The sequence below is a fragment of the Falco naumanni genome, chromosome 2 (genome assembly GCF_017639655.2).
Source record: "Falco naumanni isolate bFalNau1 chromosome 2, bFalNau1.pat, whole genome shotgun sequence".
Taxonomy (NCBI): domain Eukaryota; kingdom Metazoa; phylum Chordata; class Aves; order Falconiformes; family Falconidae; genus Falco; species Falco naumanni.
The window spans coordinates 121,958,003-121,970,276 of NC_054055.1; the positions used below are offsets into that span (position 1 = coordinate 121,958,003).

Consider the following 12,274-nt stretch of genomic DNA (forward strand, 5'->3'; position numbering starts at 1 on the left):
TGATACTGTTTTGGATGATGGGAGGTAGTGGGTTTATAGAGAGGAAAACATGAACTCTAAATGTAACATGTAACCCTAAATCTGAGGAAACATCTTGCACATTTTTTCAAGCTCATACCTGGAGGCCAGCTGTGGAGTTTTATGTTAAGCACAAGAATGGTTTGAACTAGTCGGTTTTTTTAGTAGTTGGTGAACTCAGCTTAGATGTGGAGTGGTTCATTGTTTGAAGGATTAATATTCTGTTCCTGTGGTATGCTTTTCTAATGTATTATGTAAAAGGCTCATTATTATCAGGAACAAACATCAGGAGGATTTTCCACCCCTTCCCAATGACTAGCACATTAGTGGAAGTTATAATAAATATCACATGGGAAATGGAGAATGTAGGAATTTTATTTCAACAAAGACGTCTAGTCGCCTCTCTGTAACTAAGGTCTGTGTATAAGATATGCTTGGCACTGTTTTTTTGGGAGTCTCTTCTTTCAGAGGAGAGTAGAATCTTCCCCCTTATAATGGTTATGCATATATGTATGCACATGGCCATTTAGAGATTCTTTTGTATTATCAGAGTAGCTAGAATGCGTGCTCTGTTTTACTGAGAATGGCGCTAGGTTTGTACTATGGAGATTTTCGATTGTCAAAGAATTGTGTGTGATCACAACAGGGTGGTAGTAAGTGAACCTTTCTCTATCAGGTAGAACTTGCTGTGAGCTCCCTCTTTCCGTTCTTGCTTTTGGTATTACAGAATTTTGCATTGCTTGTTCACTGCAACCCATTTTGAAAGGCATTTAAGTCACCACTGACCTATCAGTGTAACTAAAAATTGAGGTAGTTTTTAAATGTAAAGAAACTTAAGGGTTTAAAATGTTTCCTGCTTGTTTCTCATGGCTCTTGAAAACACTTTAGTACATACTGCCATAGCTTCTTAGGTTATGCACATACCTGTTAAAAGGTGCGCTTTAAACTGAGTCATCATTGAAGAATGGAAGCGAAAATAAAATATGCAGAATTTGTGTATAGAGTAAATAAGTTTATGGAAGTCTGTTAGCTGAAACATTCCTATTGAAATGTTTCCTATTGTTGAAATGCCTGAATTGGGATGTTGGTGGAAAACGAATGCTGAAAACACTTAATGGTTTTGTATGGTATCTTAAGGCAGTCAAAACAATATAGCTGTCATGAATGCAAATATTTGAGTTGAGAGCGAGCTGTGGGTTCCAAAATAGAGTTTTCTGTACTGAGGTTATTTCAGAACTAGAGCTGCCAGATCTATGGAAGACCCTGGCTGGTTCAATATACAGAATGAATAATGGCACTTACTGAACAGTTCTTATGCACGTTTCTGTATATTTGTCCAATTCATGATTCTTTGTGAATGGAAAGATGATCAGTAATTTCTTCAGAGTGCTTATGTAATGTTCATCACTAGTATCAGAGTGCTTTGGAAGTCTTTATTTGTCTTTATAGTACTCCCAAAGAGCAGTGATACACTAATCTACAGATATGGTACTGATGAATAGGCATCTGTTCAGGAAATGTCCAGTTTTGGCTGTCTAGTTAGAAATGTCAAGCATGTTCTCTCCTGTGGTGATGTTCTTTACGAGCCCAGCCTCTCAGCTGGAAGTGATTTCAGTCTTTGTGGTGATCACTTAGCTCTTTGGAAGTTGGAGACTGCAACATTCTGAGTTAGGCACATTGTAAAACAACACAAAATCCTTTCGGATTAAGTGAGGTGACAAAAGGAGGAATGGAACAGATGTTCCAGAGCAGCATTAAATTGCTTTATCTATGAAATCATTATTTTCTTTTTTATTTTCAAACTCCCACAGGAAATGAAGCAGAGGTCATGAAGATTAGTTTCTTTTATCTTGTAACCCTGATAAATCTTCAGAAGTCTTGCATACTGAATGTAACTAACAACTAAGTGTTATCCTAATGCATACACCAGAAACCAAAATACAGTTATGTAGATTTTTTTTTTGTCAGCTGTAACTAGCCTCCAGAGAAATTGATGAGAGTATGTTTACAAGAGCAGACTATCAGTACCTCCTGAATATGTTTTCTTATTTATAAAAAAAACTAATAAAAAACCCAACCAAAGAAAACTGATTACTTTCTTGCATGTCCTTTTTTGTAGAATGAAATTACAAAGTCAACTAACACCTGTAGGTTGCCTAGTTTCTCCTACTGTAATCATTTTCTGTTTCTTCCTCATTCATGTCCTGTCCCCCTCGCCTCCTTCAAAGTTACTGTTTCAGGCACTTTTGAGCAGGAATTTCTATTTCAAATCTTTTCTCATTGCAGGAACTTACTCAGTGGATTCTATTAGCAGTTCTAAATCTAAGTTAACAACACACTACATTACCTCATTCCCACTGCATTTGTGAAAAAGGCAAGGATACACTCAACTGACTGTTCTTTTCTTTTTTTTTTTCTTGTCATGTGTTCTTGTTGCAGTCATGCTTTACAGAAAAATAATATTTCAGTATCTGTTGTCAATCATGTCAGATTTTCATACTTTTCAGCTTTTAGAAGCATCGGTTTCATTAACAATGTTAAAGTATCTGTGTATTTCCACAACAGGAACTGAATTGGTTTGTGTTTCATTTGCCAAGCTCCACATGTTTATGAGAGAGGCAGAAGTTTGTGGTCTAACCAATTCTTGTTTTCTGTTGGGATTTTTATTCAGTATTCTTTCAAAATTAAAGATAAGTCATAGTTAATATTCTTTACAGGTCTAAGCATTGCCTGAGAAAGACAGATGATGATCTGTGTAAATTGGCCAAGGTTTCTAAGGAACCAGAAAAAAAAAATGCCTGCACTTCCAGAAGACAGGAGCTGCAGAAGAAAGGTTTGTAGTGAGTAATCATCTGGCATGTAAATACGAATTTTGAGGAATGTTGGGAAATTTTTTTTTCTTAGTGTAGTATTATGAGGAGAGCACAAAAATAAACGGTGTTGCACGCAGTGTGTGTTTCATCAAAATGCATTTTTTTACAGAGATGGAAAATAGATCAAATAGCTGTTTTTAATAAGAGTAAAGCTGTGGTGAATCACACCTGTAGAAGAAAGGAAACTGAGGGAAGGCTCCACTGCACCATTACAATCCTGATTTGATAAAGTCTTTTATACTCAAAAATGTAATATATTTAAGAATGGTCAAGTGGTTTCTGAACCCTGCTAAAATGTTTATGCTATGTGACAATATTTATATTTACCGCTGAAAGATTATGAGCTCTATTCTGAGTCTTCAGGGAGAATTTACTATCACTTTAATACTGGTTAGTAATATTTGCAGATTAGAACAGGAAATGGAGAATATTGCATCCAGCAGAAGATGAAAGACGGAAGTACAGAGTGCTAATTCTTACTTGGAAGAGAACCATGGATTTGGTTATACCCTTGTCTTAACTAATTGTACAATAATAATCTTAATTACTTTAAGGAATATATTTTGGCAGCCACACAATTAAAAAAGGAAAGAACTATTGCGGAAGATATTTGCTTCCATGCATTTTATTTAAGACATAATAGATATGAAGACACACAAAGGTTTTTAAGGATCGCCCATTAAATCACTTTTTTTCTCTGACACAGAAAACAAGAACTATGATGAACTGGAAAAGAGGAGCAGAAACATGAACACTACTCTTAGTCAGAAGGAATTGGGCTCTTTTGATTCTGAGAAAAGGAAGAGAAGATCTAGTGGCCTTATTTCTGATGATTGTAATGCACACATTCCAGAAAAATCACTACTTCTGTCTGTAAGTTGCACTTAATTTTCATGTATATGTTTGTGTACACACATGTGCACACGCTTCAGTAGCAGCAGCAGCAACAACACTCAGAATAAAAGAATTATACTAGTAAGTAAGGTATCTAGGGATACTCCTTATACCTGTTGAGAGAAAGTAATTCAGTGGTGCATCACAAAAAATAAGTATATGTACTTCTGTCCACAACATCAGAATATGTTTGTTGTAGCAGAAAGGTTGTGAGAGATGGATGACGTTGTTTTCTTCAGACAGAAGCATGGAGTAAAACAATTTTGGAAATAAGGCATCTAGCTACTTAAGTGAAACTTCTTTCACAGATGGTGTAGAACAAATTAGGGACTTTGACAGAAAAATTATGAAGTATACTGGGGTTATGCAAATCTTACAGGTGTCATCTTTCTCCTTCCTCCTCAGTCTCTTATACTCTTCCCTGAAATTTTATTGGTACCTTTCATTAAGATTTGTGTGTGTAAAAAAGAAAAGAAAAAAGACTGAGGGGAATCAGTCAGTCAAATACAAACTGGTTTTGTATTTAAATATAAATTGATATTTATCAATTATCAATATAAATATGATTTGTATTCAAGCATTTGAATACAATAAATATTCTCTATAACCTTGGGATTAAAGCCCTGCAGAAGTAGGTGGTTGCTGAGTCCTGTTTGCCCAGTTGACCACGCCACACATTCACAAAGTAATTTGCACTGGTGCTTGGTCTTTCAGTATCAGACAGTGAGAGAGCTGCTAAAAAGTCAGAAGTAGTTTCTTGTTCAGTTTGAATGGGGGTCATAGTACACATTTAAAAGGTTTTACCTTATGCCTTTATGTAATAACCGTTGGAATACAAGGAAGGAGAAATTACCCTGACATGAGCTCTAACTGCAGCTGTGTTAAGCTGTAATTATTTTGTCTAGCACATAGGTAAGTCTCAGCGATCACTGATCTGAACCGCCTTAGAAAAGTCAAGAAATAAACATATATCCTGTCTCTAATTCCTGTTTTCTAGGAAGAGCAAAGATTGAGTTCAACTCTGTTCCCTGGCTGCAGAATGCTCTGTGAGGATGGACAAGTTTGCAGATCTGATGTAATTCTGGTGCCAGATTGTATTCCCCAGCCATTAGAGAGAGACTATAAAAACAGTTCTACCCACAACTGCTTCAGGTCTGTTCACAGCTGCACAGAGGAACCTAGCTCTGAGTCTCCTCCCAGAAATTTGTCAGAGAAACAGCTTTCTGCCACCAGTGAGGATGTGATTTCACCACAAGTTAATACCATCAGGAAATTTGAGATGGACACATCACAGTACCCGAGCAAGCTGCGGAACAGAATCTGCAGGGGTAATCAGCAACTTGTTTCAGTTGACCCAAGTATGTACTGTATCTGTGCTGCTGACAATTGCTATTGGTATGCATAGGTACTAGGAGAACTGATACATGACTGACTACTTGAAACATATGGAACAAAAGATTGAAGACAGATTGTGTTGTTTGTAATGCATTGTGCAGGTCAGGGAACAGTGCCTAGTGCCAGTGTCCTCTGCTGGAGCACAGAGGGTCTTGAGAAACAGGATAGAGAGCAGATTCCAATCCTTATTTTGCAGTTGATTTTGTGGTAATGGAAAATCAAACCTATACTTTTTAATGATGCTTAAACTGGGAAAAGATATTCTGTCTTTGAAGCAGCTGTGTTGTGGCCCGTTGCTTTTAATAGTGAAATAATTTTGATCTTGGGTAAAAAGTGTTAATAAAGATCCAAAGCAGTATTTGTTGCACGACCTTTCACACACACAGATCTTGACTGGTTTGGTCAGTATATGTTCATATTACATGCTGCAAGAGAGAATTCACTGCTCATCTGAAATCCACGATGAATGAAATAGTCTCATCTGCATCTTGTATACATATATATGTATACTTATTTTTTCCTCTTTAGTTGTCCTTTCCAGTGATGATGAAGATGGACCTTCTGAACCAAAATGCACAGAGCTGCTGCTGCAGGATAACTTCACTGATGATGAAGAAACAGACAAACAGTCTGATTTCTGTTTCTCAGCAAAGCAACTGGAAAACAAGAAGGAAAGTCACACAAAACAGGTAGTCCAGATTTTGGCCTGTGTATTGTTATGCCAGCCCTTTTAATTTATTTCTCCATTGTTTTGTTGGGTTTTTTTTGTTTGATGTTAGGACCAAAGTGAAATGCTTAGAGCAGATATGATTAGTCCCAGCGACAAGTAGTAGCTGCAGTAATTTATTTCACAGATAGAACTCTGGACAGTCTTCAGAGAAGATCTCTGGCTTTGAAGCTTGAGTGTTTTGCAAAATACAATATATTTCATATTTTGAAAACAAACATTTGGAAATATTTAGTATTACAAAACAGTAAAGATCAGATAGTAACCTGAGCTAGAGGTAGACACGATGAAGATATGTCGGTGAAAAGGGTTTTTTTCAATGTTTTATACTGATCATAGTTCAAGTCAGTAGTTTCTTCTTGTCATCCAGTCTTCTGTTGTAATTCAGTGCGTGGAGAAGTTCAAGGATCTTTGCTGACAGCAGACAGAGGTAGGGTAGTTCTCTTTCCTGCATGGCTAGCAGTAGAATTTGAATCTAAAACCAGGCATAAAAGTTGTTGCCTTGTTTTGAACTTGATTAGTCTTGTGCTGCTTGCTTTGACCTGGAGGTGGGCTCTCTCTATAATCTTGAAACAAGTCAGAAGAGCCATTGCTGCCTCTTCTCATATTTGCATCATTTTGATCATAAGCATTGAATCAGATCCTGTACCTTTGATATCAAGAGAGGGGTATTTTTTATTGCTCTGTTGTTTTGAGTTTTTACTTGGCTCTAAATTAGTAAAGATCAAAGGTTGTGTTCTGACAATGGGAACTTCAGAGGTGGAGCGAGATACTGTTAGGCCCTTAAGGACATTGTCAGTAATGATTGTAATAAAATTTACAGCTTTTGAATATGAAATTTTTATACAGAAGTTGGCTTTGGGAGTAAGTTCTTACAAACATGAAAACTCCTAAGGTTATAGGAAGGATGGATCTCATTTAATGCCCTGTAGTAAATAGACTTTTTGCCAGTTTTTAACAGAGTCAATTGAAGATAAATGTCCTGTCAGCTTGCCTTCTGGAAGCACACCGAGAAAACAACTGAACCCAGCATTGGATGTCGAATTTGATAGTCTGTACATGGGGAAATTTAAATGGTTGTCAACAGGTCGTGCTAGGGTAAGTTGTTCTACTATGGTGGTATTTTGAGAATATTTAAAAACTTAAATTCTGGTTAAACAAAGCTATTAGTACTTAGTGTGGAAGCATCGAATTTTGATTACTGTTGCATCAAATTGCTTTGGCTAAACAAGGGAGCATGTAGTACGTTACCTTGTATGTTTGGATTGCTGCGAAAAGCTGACTGTGATTTTCTGTGGCCATAGTTTTTAGAGGTAAAGATGCTGTATTAATGCTGTACCGGAACAGAATTGATACTGAGGAAAGTTTTCATGAATTCTAACAGAAAATAATGGCCATGTTAGAGTTAATGTCACTTGAAATAAACAAAAATTACTTCTCTCAGAAATAGTACAGATACTAGAATAAAGTAATCCATAGTGATCAGAGTTCAGATATATACTATGCACTGATCTTGCCTTTTAAACAGAACATTGCTTGGTTTGTAGCTTTTAAGAGCATAAAAACAATACTAAAAGCATTAGTACATAGACAAATGCTGCTTGCAGGGTGTAGAAATAAGAGTGAAGGTGTACTTCAAATGGAATAGCAGCTGCAGGAGTTTCAACAGGTCTTTGACCAGGCTCATTCTGTATATTGCAGTTGAAAAAGAAATGTTTGAACGTGGTTGGGGTTTTTTTTGCTTACAGTAAGACATTTTGAAATCTTGGATTGTAATAATTTCATCTTGTCACATAACAGCAGTTTTGTACAGCAGTTCTCATGCAGTAATGAAAACATTTCTTGGATATTTCCTAAATTAATATGCCAAAATAATTTGAGGGATGAGTTGAAATAGTTTTAGAATCAGTGCTTTTAGGTGGAAAGTGAAAATTTTCATTTGAAAAAAACAATTTATTTTGTGCTTACTGTGGTAACGTAAGAGAAATCTCCTCTTCATGTATGGCAACCTTCTGTCAAACTGACAATAAAGTGTTATTTATTTAGCCAAGTCTTTTTAACAAAGAAGCAGTGTCAGTGGAAACTGTAAAGGCCTTTAATTCAAAGGTTAATACAAACAGCAAAATAACACCCCAGCGTTGGACCTTTTATAGTGTCCTTAGTTCAAATAGTGCAGCTGACAGTCTTTGTGATGGGGCACCTAAGCTCCTTTTGACCTAAATGTTCATTTTATTTATTTATTTATTTCCTTCTTAAGGAGCCTGTAGGCAGCTCTGCAACTTTCTGCTTGTTTCTCAGTGCTTAGCAGCCCTGGAAGTCACTTTGCTGTCATTTAGATTCTGCAACATGTATTTAGGAGTGGTGTTTTAGGTGAAACAGGCAATGTTAAGTCTCCAACTAGACATAATAGACTCGGTAGTGTCAGGTTGACAGCTGGACGTAGTGATTTTAAGGGTCTTTTCCACCATAAATGATTGTACGATATTATTTTCAGTTTATTTGGCTATAAACAAACAAAAAATGCAGATAATTTAAAAATCTTACTTTTTTTAATCAATTAATAAAAATAAAACTAATTTGTATTTTTTTTTATCTTATTTCAGTTTAGAACCAATCATATTACGATCCCATTTCAGGGTAAGAGATTTTTTTTTTTAGCTATCTTTTAACTGTATCTTTAAAGTATTGTGTTAAAATACTCAGTATATATTTATATTATGGATAATTTATAATGTTATTTGCTTTCACGAAGACATTAAACAACTTTTAAAATTTCAGTTTTTCAATAAATAAAAGTATTGGTGTTTATAGTGTAAGCATTAATAACTTAGCAGCTTCCTATACTTTTAAGGTGACCTTGTAGTTTTAATGGCCTTGCCTCCCACATTCCTCCATATAGTGTGTTGAATTATAGTAAATATGACTCCGCATGTTTTTGAGGTGAAACATTATTCTTTTCAGATTAAGGTTTTAGACCTTTAGGTTTATTAAACAAAAATATGTGAGTTGACTAAAGCTGGAAGGAATGTAATTGCAGATTTTTACTCAGTCCATTTTCCAAAGATGATGTGTGATTTCTGTATCTTGTAGGAGGAGGTTTGTGAACAGTTCTGATTTGGATTGACTAAAAGCAGATAGGAGTTCATGATCTGTAATATTTTTTCCTATATTTGTAGGTATTAATTGTGTGTATTATGAGCAAAAATACAGTTTTTTTTCATGAAGAATCCTGTATTTAGACGTTTAGCTTTTGGCGTCACAACCTGTTTTACATAGTTTGATATAACTGATTTAAGTATTAAATCCTGAACAGTTTAGGTCATGCCAGGAATAAAATCTACAAGTACTGTTTTAATACACTCTGATCATACTTAGATCTTAGCATGTTATTACTGTAACATGTATGACTTTATAATTGTCCATGGCTGTGAAAGACATGGTTGTTTTAAATTTTGTTTTCTACAGTGGCTTTTAATAAGAATATTAAGCTGACAGTGGATACTCTGAATCTGAGAAGGTTTGGCTTGTGGAGAAGTGATGATGGCTGTTCTTCAACAATGATCATATTCCTTTGGTTGTCTGTGGATTATGTAGAAAAGATTGAAACCCAGTTGGGAAAGCTCATTACCAGCAAGCCATGTGAGTAGTCTCCCTGAAACACTATGAAAAGGTCTAACGTATGTCATGTCAATAAAGTGGTCATTTTACAGTTGTGGTTCTGCAATACTGAGGAAAGCCTGTAGCTTTTTAAAGAAAGTTGGTCAGGTTTGCTTTTACAAAATGCCTCGCTATATTTGTATTTGGAAGAAAAATCTAACAATGTGATTCGAAATCACTCCTACTTTATGAAAAGACCTTGTAACACAGTTGTAATCTATGTGAGGAGGCTTTCTGAATCTAGGCTTATGTATATAGTATCTCTCCCTTTGAAATAAATGGCATGTTTTAAGTGTCCTTACTTTACAGTAATGCACTTGCTAGATGAAATGCTTGGAAGATAATGGGTGATTTTGATCTTTGACAAGACTGCATTGGGCCATTGCTTTATTTCCCCTGAAGGCCAAATGGGCTATTTAGTCCATAGGGTATTATGGACTGGCTCTATTTGTTTTTCTAGTGTGAAGCTGTGTAAAAACTGAGTATAATTTCTGTTCAGATATTCAGAGTAGCACACACTAGCAAAATCGTTGCAAAATGACATCTACCAAAATGATGATGTCAGAGTTGCCGGTATGAAATTTAACAGGATGTTTACAATATGCAATCACCACCTGTATGAAGAAAAATTGTAAGTAATGTTAACTTTACATAAGAGTAGTTTGAAATTAAATACTGAGTGGAATTTTAGCAATGAGTTACCTTTACTTGATACAAGTTTATCACAGTTACTGATAGCTTCTATAGACACAGCTTCCAGTGACATTAGTGGAATTTGAATGAAGATGTGAGGCACCTTTAATCTTAGCTTTATTTACCTTGATTACATTCTTGTTGTAGGAAAAACCTTCAGGATTTGATACTAAGTTTCTGTGCCTTCAGTTTTATGCCTTTTGAATATGTAGTAACTAAATATTTTTAAATGTATTTACAGAGTTGTAGAAATGAATCAGTGATGGTTTTACAGTTTGTGGAAGTGGTTGATACGATTCTACTCTACCTTCTTAGTGTGTTTAATATTAGAGGAAAATGTATTGGGCTGGATCCAACAGCCTGAGGGGTGAGGCTGCTGCAGCTCCATGTCCCCAAGTTCAACCAGCAGCAAGGCTGAAGGCGCAATCCCAATAGGTAGAGCACACAGAGCACTCACATGCACCACATACATACATAACTGGCCACACAGATACACAGCCTCATACAAACACAGACAGCACCAACAGCCTACTCCTGCTCCCCTCTCTGGCTGAGCAGGGTGGAGGCCCACTAGTGAGAAAATACAACTCCCCCACACCCCCAGACACACCCCCACACAGACACGCACACACCCCACACACACACCACAGAGGCCAGTGCCAGTTGCTGGTACAGACTGTCATGTCTGTGCATGCACATAGGTGGCCAGGACTCCCCTGGTCCCAATAGCTGACCCCCTCTGTGCTGTCATCCTTACAGATACATAGGCAGTCTCACAGCCGGAGCTGTCCCTTAGGGACCTGCTCACCCTCCTGGCTCCCAGGTCACTTCACCTGTTCAGCTAGTTTGGCTTGATCTTTGTTTTTAATCATGTGCACTTGATGTGTTTGCTGCACTCAGACCCCTACACACGCATCAAATAGAGTCCCTCACCCAGGAGAGTTAGAAAGGAATTTAATAAGATGACACAGACTGTGCTGACCATTGCACAAGACGTGGCTGGACAAGTGTGTTGACCAGCAAAGTATTTAGATGCAACTGGTCCTTTTTATGCCCTTAGTCCTCTCTTTCCCCCACGCTTGTTCCTCCCTGAATCACCTAAATGCCCCCCTTTGTCTGCCATTGGTTCTTCCCTTAAACATCCCCTAATAAGTCCTGTGAGTCCCAAAATGCTTTTCCCCTGCATCACACCATGTGTGCCACACACCCCAGCAGCAACCCCCTCAGTCCGGAGGGTGCTCTGACATTGGCTCGCCTTGGTGGGTTTTGGGTCTGGACCCTGGGGCTGAGGCTCTCCTGTGACCGCCCTGGGAAGGACCCAGCCTGGGCGTCCCTTCCTCCCCGTCCGTAATCTGGGTTCCTGCCTGCCGTTGTGCCTTGGAGCTCCCCTGGGCTTCTGGAGGTGGCCTTTGGTGGGCTGGTGGCCCCTGCGGTGAACCTGACAGGGTATTTGGGTTCCCTCTCCTGCCATTGTCTCTCTGTGCTCCTTTGTGGCTATGCAGACAAGTTTTAATCACATAACTAATATATGTTAATACTATCCATTCTCTCTTTTTTCCAGCCATATCTAGTGAATTTGTGTTTCTTGAACTGTCCCAACCACTCACAGAACAGGAAGAAGACAGACTGACTGAGTTGATTACAGATGTGAGCAAAAAGAACAGAGCTCCGGATCTCCCTGAAATTTTGTCTCTGAAGCAAGCATTACCCTTATTTAAGGACCTTTCTCCTGAAGAGAGTTCTTTTATGAGTTACAATAAGTATCTACTAAAGCAATGTATGTCAAAAGAGAATACCTCAGATGCTCGTGAGCCTGCAGTTCAGGTTAGTGTGTAGCTGTTGCTTGATTCATCACCACCTGTCAGCATTCACACATTGTAGTAAATTTCAGGTCAGCTGTCCTTCTTAATCCATAGCTTAAAAAAAAAATAGTTTGTAATTTCTCTCATACTGGGGCAAGATTGACCGTAAACTAGATCGTGTCCATGGAGGGATAGTGTATAGATCTCATCAGTAG

General features: G+C 37.5%; 1 protein-coding gene across 13 annotated transcripts in view; it reads left to right on the plus strand.

Moving 5' to 3' along the window:
- Positions 1 to 12,274, plus strand: part of SENP7 (SUMO specific peptidase 7) — a 44,879-nt gene that overhangs the window by 17,104 nt on the left and 15,501 nt on the right. For 12 of the 13 annotated variants that reach the window (XM_040583171.1, XM_040583181.1, XM_040583177.1 and 9 more), the window contains 8 exons: positions 2,736 to 2,851; positions 3,598 to 3,764; positions 4,783 to 5,143; positions 5,709 to 5,869; positions 6,859 to 7,005; positions 8,511 to 8,544; positions 9,373 to 9,546; positions 11,819 to 12,081. In XM_040583171.1, the coding sequence (XP_040439105.1) occupies positions 2,736 to 2,851; positions 3,598 to 3,764; positions 4,783 to 5,143; positions 5,709 to 5,869; positions 6,859 to 7,005; positions 8,511 to 8,544; positions 9,373 to 9,546; positions 11,819 to 12,081 (1,423 nt within the window). The remainder of the gene's footprint in view (positions 1 to 2,735; positions 2,852 to 3,597; positions 3,765 to 4,782; positions 5,144 to 5,708; positions 5,870 to 6,858; positions 7,006 to 8,510; positions 8,545 to 9,372; positions 9,547 to 11,818; positions 12,082 to 12,274) is intronic. The other variant, XM_040583174.1, reaches the window with a different exon arrangement.